The 8,482-nt window shown below is 35.6% G+C and overlaps 1 protein-coding gene and 1 long non-coding RNA gene across 2 annotated transcripts in view; both read right to left on the reverse strand.

The window, feature by feature from the left end:
* The window catches only part of LOC110263533, a 12,620-nt gene extending 9,076 nt beyond the window's left edge, over nt 1–3,544 (reverse strand). Inside the window, exon 1 of the long non-coding RNA XR_002349341.1 lies at nt 3,457–3,544. This is a non-coding gene — a long non-coding RNA (uncharacterized LOC110263533). The remainder of the gene's footprint in view (nt 1–3,456) is intronic.
* On the reverse strand, nt 6,168–8,121 carry LOC107647452 (probable serine/threonine-protein kinase PIX7). The gene is made up of 3 exons (XM_021104931.1): nt 8,105–8,121; nt 7,868–7,962; nt 6,168–7,237 (listed from the first exon to the last, which is right to left on the reverse strand). The coding sequence occupies exon 3, from the start codon at nt 7,223–7,225 to the stop codon at nt 6,608–6,610; it is 618 nt and encodes a 205-aa protein (XP_020960590.1). The 5' UTR covers nt 7,226–7,237; nt 7,868–7,962; nt 8,105–8,121; the 3' UTR covers nt 6,168–6,607.

Raw genomic sequence — 8,482 nt, forward strand, 5'->3', positions numbered from 1 at the left:
CTTGTTATAATTGTTCCTCTTTGCAAAAATATTTTCACCAGAATTTTTAAAACTCTTTGGATTTTTCAAAAATGAGGTTTTGTTATAGAAAAATGGTTTCTTGAAAGCAGCCTCATTTTTCGAAATATAACCCAAACCTGGCCGGTTTGAACTCGGATCAGTTCTTGGTGAAAGCTCAGTTTCACTTGTGTATACTTCATCAAATTTTTCTTCAAAATTTGAAACATATCCAATACCCGATTTGTTTGGTATAGGTTTGGTATTTGATGAAGAAGCCACAAATTTTATAGAGGAAGTGTTGGAAACTGCATCTTCCTTGGCTATGTAGCCTAAACCAGATTTTTCAAACAATGGTCTTTGACTTGCAAGTAATTTGTCCAAGTTACTAGAACCTTGAGCAAATTTTGCTAAGTCACCATTCAGCCTTTTAATCATATCATTTAATCTTTCATTTTCAGCAATTAACTCATGAGAAGGATCTACAATGTGCTTTCCTTTTAATTTTTCAAGTTCAGATTTTAGAAATCTGTTTTCTTCAATGATGTCCAAAGCACATTCAGTTTCCTTCACCTTTTCTTTTAAAAAATCATTTTCAGCTCTTAATACATCTCTTTCAGATCTGCATTCATTATATTTATCAAGCAGTTTTGATGTGTTTAAAGTGAGATCATCAATAATAGCATGCAAGTCCTCAATGGTCAAATCATAATAGTTTACCTCATCAAGATTGTTGTTTCCAGCCATGAAGCAGTCTTTGTCATCTCCTTCAGATTCTTCTTCTTCATTTGAGTCATTCTCAAGATCCTCCCAAGTTGCCATGAGTACTCTTTTCCTTTCCTTCTTTCCTTTGTCCTCCCTTTTGAGCTTTGAACAGTTTAGCTTGAAGTGTCCAGCCTCCTTGCAATGATGGCACGTCACCTTGCTCAAGTCTATCTTGTGCTCCTTTGAACTTGAACCCTTGTATTTGCCCTTGTTCTTCATCATCCTTCTAAATTTCCTAGCAAAAAACAAAAGCTCGTCATCTGAAATACCATCACTAGACTCACTCTCTTTCGGTTCTATTTGTGACTTGAGGGCTATTCCCTTTTTCTTTGAGTCTGTGTTTGTGTGTGTGGCTTCATAGGCAAGGAGTTTTCCTCTCAGCTCATCATAGGTTATGGGACTTATGTTGTTGCTCTCGGTTAGGACAGTGGCAGTGTTTTCCCATTCTTTTGTGAGGCTTCTAAGGAGTTTTCTCACCAAAGTTTGTTTTGCATAGTTTGTACCCATAGCATCAAGGTTGTTGATTATGATTGAGAATCTCTCAAACGCTTCATCAATGCTTTTTCCATCCTTCATGCTAAACATCTCATACTCTTTTCGCAGCATATCAATCTTCGTTTCTTTTACTTGTTTGGTGCCTTCGTGTGTAACCTGGAGTTTTTCCCAGATTTCTTTGGCTGTCTTGCATCTAGACACCTTTCGGTACTCTTCAAAGCTGATAGCACAGTGAAGAAGGTTGATTGCTTTGGCATTCAGCTCTATCTTCTTCTTATCATCTTCATTCCATTCAGCTTCTTCTTTTGGAGTCACCACTCCATCAGCACTTGTCTTTGTTGGGATCTTTGGACCGCTCACAACAATCTTCCATATGTTGTAGTCAATGGATTGGATGAAAATCATTATCCTTTCTTTCCAGTAGGAGTAGTTCTTCCCGTTGAAGAAAGGTGGCCGGTTGTTTGACTGGTCTTCAGTGAGGGTGTAGGCAACTGTGGTTGTGCCCAAGTTGTTTGCCATTGGATCTTTGCTCCAAGTGGTTAAGCTTGATTCTTGAGACCTTAGCTCCTGATACCAATTGAAGGTTGTGGTAGGCTTAGAGAAGGAGGGTTGAATCTATTCCTTCCTTTTAAGTTGCTATTATTATCCTTTTAAAATAAACTTTCAATTCTGATTCTATTTGTACTCAGCAGCAGAAATTTATGAGACAATTTATTTTTGTCTCATGAATATCAAAAAACAGAACACAGCAGAGAAGAGAAAAGCTAACACCAGCATGTATCCTGGTTTGGTTGCCTTGTGCCATGCAACCTACGTCCAGTCTACTCCACAACTATGGAAGAATTTCATTATAGTTAATAGTATTACATACACCAATTTCACAGGATTGACCCAATCCTCTCACACTCAAGTTCTAACCTAACTTGACATTGGCTATGCTAATACCTAACTATTCACTCTTAGTGCTAACCCAACTAAGAAAGGGATACCTTACAGGTACAAGATACAAGACATAAACATACCTAAAGAAATCAGAAAATAACTCTAGGCTTTTCTCTCAAGTGTATCACTCAGCCTTTTTCCACTCATGGCTTTTACTTGAGCTTTCTCACAAGAAATTACAGAAAGATAAACTTAGAAAAGTACATTACAATCAGTAAAACATGAAGGAGATTGACTTCATCAGCAGCCTCTTTGCTATGTGCAAAATCAGATTCGCAAACCTCAGATGCAGTTCTTCAGTATTGGCCGAATGCTTCTTTGAAAGAAAGTATTATCCAAGTAGAGGAACTTCTTAACAGAACACTGTTCTCACTCTCTGGTTTTCTCTCCTTACTTTCTGAATGAACATCAAGCTTCTTTTATCTCCTTGCATGTTGCTGGGTTCTTCTTCCAAGGTCAACACCTTGAGCCTTGAGCTTCACCAACCCACAGAATCACTTTTTCTCATTAAACCTTAGAGTAGAAACTTGGCTTCTGATTTCTTCACCTTGACCGAAAGCCATATAGCAGCAACCATAGAAATCTTCCAATGGTCAACTTGATCTGAGCCCTTGAAAACCAACTTGGTCCCCAAGTCTTGTTCAAGACCGTAGATACACAGCAGAGAAGAACAGAAATCCTCTTTTCCTTGTATCCTATTTCGGATATAGTAGAGAGTTGGGAAGAAGAGATGAAGATTTGATGCATGCAAGAGGAAATGGGTTACCTTTAACCTAAGCTTGATTGGGTTTGAACTGGGTGATTTGATATCTGTCTTTCAAGCTTAATCCTTCTCTCTCTTGCTTCTTTGGTGACTAGCTTGGTGAAGAAGCTCTCTCTCTTTCTCTTTCTTACTTTTCTGAAACTCTGATTTGACTAGGACAAAAGAAAGATGAACGTTGCTTTTGGTTAAGCAAAAGAGAGGGATTTGCTTTTCTGAAACCAGATCGGGCTTGGATCGGGTATTGATATGCTTGGCCCGATTTGATTTCTTTGGCTTCTTTCTTTGCTTTTCCTTGGGCTCTTAATTATGCTTTCAGCCCAACATTTTGTTGATTGCTTTTTATTCCATTTGGGCTATTGAAATTTGGCCTGCAACAATAAACAATTAGTAATAAGTAAATATAATTAATCAACACTAATTATTTATTTTGCCCAAAAATAATGTTTGTCATCACTAATTAATTTAGTTAATTTCTTAACTCAACAATTACCAACCTGAAGCTAATATCAGAAAACACCTCTTTTAGTTCCAACATATAAATCCGGTTTGCCAACTCGAATAACCTTTCCACTGCATAAGAATATTCACAAGTACAATGAAATCTCAACCATCTCCATATATTCATTAAGTTTAAATATAACATCTTCATTTTTGAAGTTTCACTAAAAATGGCTTTTGTGAAATTACATCTTTTGATACTTAAGTAACCAAATTTGAGCTAAAATAGTCTTTATCCAAGCTTGTGTGAGTTTGCTAAATTTATCAAACTTTACTATCGGATTTCTTAATAGCAACCAACTTTCACAACTCACAAATAGAACATAAATTTTTTCTCTACAAATCCCTAATAGAACTCGGTCATAAATCGCTGTAAGCCATCAAAATGTGTAAAACCCTCAATATAAAGAAATAAACGAGAAAGGAATAAGAGGCATAACCTGCTAACATAGAAGATAGAGGCACAACGACGGCAGAGGAGAGACAGAGATCAGCCACAAATTTGAAATGGAGAACAATGCAGATCCTCAAAACATTTTTTAGTAGACAAATCAGATCAAAGAAAGAAGAAATAAAAAATAGAGAAAAAAAACTGAAAACGGATCTGATTTGAGAGAAGGAGCGTTTTTATTTACCTTTTTGAAAGGGCCTGAGCTTCTTCCTCTGTGAGCTGACCTCAATGCAAACGAGGAAAAGCGATAATTAGAAAAAGAATTTGAAAAGTCAGAGAGAGAGAGAGAGAGAGAGAGAGAGAGAATAGTGGATGAATGTGTGAACCTGGCCGGAGCGGGTGGAGGAGGCGGGAGGTGAGGCGGTGGTTTCCATGGGAGGAAGAAGAAGATGAGGTCTCAATGACGTAGGTGACGACACCGAGACTGCAGAAGAAGACGATGAGGAGACCTCAGGAGATGGCGCCGAGACCAGAGAAGATGACACCGACGGGACCTCAGGAGACGGCGGCGAGACGTGCGCAGAAGACGGCAGCGAAAAAGACGACAACGCTCACAGAAGACGGATGACGGTATCTGATTGGAGGAGATGAGAATGGTGTGGGTGACTTAGGGTTAGTGAGAGTAATTTAGATAATATGTATTTTTTTTAACTTAGCGACCGCTTTTGTGACTGATTAATTTATAAAATCGATCACTAATTTAAAAATTAGCAACCGATTTAGTGACCATAACTTTAGTGACTGAATTTGTAACCAACCACGTTTATATTCTAGTTGTATAAAACTAGTTGGTCACTAATTCAGTGGCTATTAGTGACCGATTATGTTAGTCACTAAAATCAGTCGCTAAATTAACAATTAGCAACCGATTTAGCGACCGTTAATTTAGCGACTGAATTAGCGACCAAACAGTTATCCACCCTATTTCACTATTAGTTGCAAAATCGGTTGCTAAAATAAAAAAATAGCGACTACTTTTGTGACCAACAGTTCCAAAGACATTATTTCTGTTTTAGTCGCTAAATCGGTCGCTAAATAAAAAAAATAGCGACCAATTTTATTTTGGTTGTATTTAAAACTTATCGGTCGCTAATTCAGTTGCTATTAGCAACCGAATTTATTGGTTGCTAAAATCGGTCGCTGAATATAATTTAGCGACCAATATTGATTTGGTCCTGAAAATTCTGTATCGATTGATAAATTGGTTGCTATTCCAGTATTTTCTTGTAGTGCCATTTTAAAAAGCATAAAATTGTCATCAAAATTAGGTAAAAACGGCAGTTAAATCTCTCATTTTATTCAGGAAAAAAATGACAGTTTGAAAAACCGCCATTTTAAACAGGAAAAGCGCATCATATTTGTGTAAACAGAAAAAATGACAGTTTGAAAAATCGCCATTTTAAACGGAAAAATGCCATTATTCAACTTAAAATGACGGTTTAAAAGTGTCATTTTATATTAAAACAAAATGCTGTTATACCCCAATAAAAATGGCGGTTACAACCGCCGTTTTAAACAATAAAAAACCGTCATTTTATTTGATTAAAACGGCGGTTGAAACCACCAATTTAACCGTCGCAGAAACCGCCGTATTATCCTTAGGTAATTGTGATGATTTTTTAAAAACCGCCGTAATAGCCAAAATGACGCTCAGGATATCGGCATTTCTTGAAAGCACAGTTTTCGATAATAATGGCAATTCAAATTGCCGTAATTACCAAAAAAACTCGCCATTTTAATCAATTTTTTTTTGTTGTGACTATAATAAATCATTTTTAGTTACAATTTTTTATTAACAATAATATAATGATTATTATATGTTTTATTTAATCTATGATTTTGCAATAGTTATATATTTGCTGTTATTATTATATGTTATAATGGCATTAATATACTTTTGTAGCAATTAAAAATTTTTTTACCATAATTGTCGTTCAAATTTTTTAACAATAAAATATAAGATGACTAATGTCGACTAATGTCTAATTTTCATTAAATATATTAATAGCTATTTTATTGTTACTAAAAGTAAAATAAGTAGCTACTAAAAGTGATTTTTATCTAATAGTGATACGTCGAGTACTTATTTGAGTTATTTCATACATATACACATAGTTTTACTGTCTATTCATACAAAAACACTAAACTCGTCCGTATTATTCTGCAAAAGCAAATTCTCCCTTCCAATTGTGTTCCAATTTTTGTTGATACATATATTTCATAGTTAGCATAAAGGTTTGAAAAAATTGAAAAAAATAAATAGTTAGGAGGAAGGGGCAAGGTGTTTAAGAAACCATGAAAATTTTCATATAAATTGGTAAACTAACTAATTGAATCCATAGTAAGGCCAACCTTTGCAATCTGTGTACTAAATAACATCTCTCTGAATCATATAAAGAGATGATGTAGAGCATATATGTTTTTATCTTCTACAAAAGTTTGGGCTGATTCACAACAAAAGGTAAAATATTTTTTTTAGAAAGAAAGGTTGATGACCATTCTAGACTATCAAATTATTAGAAATGGATTTTCTCAATTTTTTTCTTTCAATTGATATTGTCAAATGTAATCTTTTATTCTTCAACATCATCTTCACCTTCACATGTTTCTCTTAATTCCATTTTACTGTATTAATTGAGAGAAAAAATTGAGAAGATTTATTTTCTCGAATCACTAGGTAGCACTCCTATATAAACTTAGGATGATGATTGGCCATGCCTGGTTTCTTGCCTAACAACCTTCTCCATAAATTGTATGGAAGGCCAAGGGTGTGTGGAAAGCGTGGGGGGCACGTCAGACCATTTAGGAGGCGAAACATGTTGCTTGGGGGCATCGGATGGAGATGACGAATTGAAACTCAGTATAGGCTTACTTGTCGGCTGTGATGGCGGAAAGACACTCAATCTAGGCCTAGCTTCCGGTGGTGGCGGTAGAGGGACACTTTTTCCAAGAGGGATTGTTACTAGCTCTTGGGGTGAGAACTTCATCTCTTGTATCATCTTAAGATGCTTAACAACAGTTCGCATGGTCGGCCGTATCGATGGCTCCTTCTGGAGACATCGGTGCGCAACGTCAGCCAACATCCTCGCTGCTCTTAGAGGATAGTGGCCTTTCAGCTTAGGATCCATGATCATGGATAGTCGGAATTCATCGTTTAGGAATGGCCAGCTCCACTTGACTATGTTCTTGTCTACATTTGGATGGCGGCTATCCACATTCCTTATACCGGTAAGTAGCTCCAGAAGAATGATTCCAAAACTCCATACATTGCTCTTCGGAGTAAGTATTCCTCTTTCGAATGTTTCCATTGACATGTTTCTAATAGCCTGACATAATGAATAAAAATAGGTCCAAGAACTCAATTAGATCATTCTCATTAGTTAGTAGAATATTCTATACACGGTTTTGTTAGATAGACAATAACTTCTTTAAATAATGTGAATAATGAATTCTAGAACTCCTTCTTCAAATTACTACCTAAACCTTAACATTAGGATAACCATTCGGATACCTAGTAAATTGAACATCCAGCTATTGTTAACTGTATATGAGTAAATCAAAAAAAAATTATCTAATTAAGAATAATCAACATAATCATCTATATACCTAATGAATTGAACATTTATCTAACATATCTATTATTCACATTATTTAATATTTTTATTGTTTCGCTGTATTTTTACTTCTATAAATAGGAATACTGATGATATGATGATGTAATCAATCATGCAAGAAATTGATAATTGACATAAAAAAAAGTTTTTGAAATTCTGCTTCTAGAAATGATCTCTTTCTTATTTCTCTCTGTTAAGTTCTAGTAAATTCTTTCTTATTTTATATCTTACCCATTACACCTGAACAATAATAACAAAATTCATGGGACAAAATGAAAGGGTACAAAATCTATAGAAGCAACACATATAAAGGACCTTTTGAGTCTAATTAAGAAAGCTTACTTCCTCTGAAACTCGCCCGACTACGCAACCATACCCTGAAAGCTTTGCACTGAAATCCTTTTCAACCTGTATGTTGGCTGTTGAAAATTTTTGTATTTTCTAATTGTTCAGTCAATATCAAAGGGATATAAAATAACTTAGGTCAAATGGTAGTCATTAAATGAGAATTCAACCAGGAGATTGTATATTAAATGTGCATTTAAGTTGATCGTAATAAGGTAAACATGGATGGTTCATTATTACCTGGAAGGGCCCTTCATCATGCAAGAAAGTAAGACCTTGTGCAGCACAAATGGCAATTTTCAATCTTGAATTCCAATCGAGAGTTGGGTAATCAGATGTACCGTAAAAAAGCAAGCGATCCAAGCTTCCAAGGTGTAGCCTTTCATACACCAACATCCTCGGTTCTGAGCTGTCACGTGCATGAAATCCAAGCAACCTACAAATGTTTGGATGTTGCAAAGATGCAAGAGTATTGACTTCATTAATGAATTCCTTCAAGCCCTGCAAATAAGAGATACATTTATTTAGACTGCATAAAAGAACTCACTGCTTACACAATCTTCTCAAGGGCTAAGTTGCCGGAATACGAGAATAAGATTTTTATATAAGAAT

The sequence above is a fragment of the Arachis ipaensis genome, chromosome B06 (genome assembly GCF_000816755.2).
Source record: "Arachis ipaensis cultivar K30076 chromosome B06, Araip1.1, whole genome shotgun sequence".
Lineage (NCBI taxonomy): Eukaryota > Viridiplantae > Streptophyta > Magnoliopsida > Fabales > Fabaceae > Arachis > Arachis ipaensis.

What these genes read in the sequence shown, in the direction of transcription:
- LOC107647452 (XM_021104931.1), bottom strand. Translation starts at nt 7,225, where the DNA reads ATGTCAATGGAAACATTCGAAAGAGGAATACTTACTCCGAAGAGCAAT.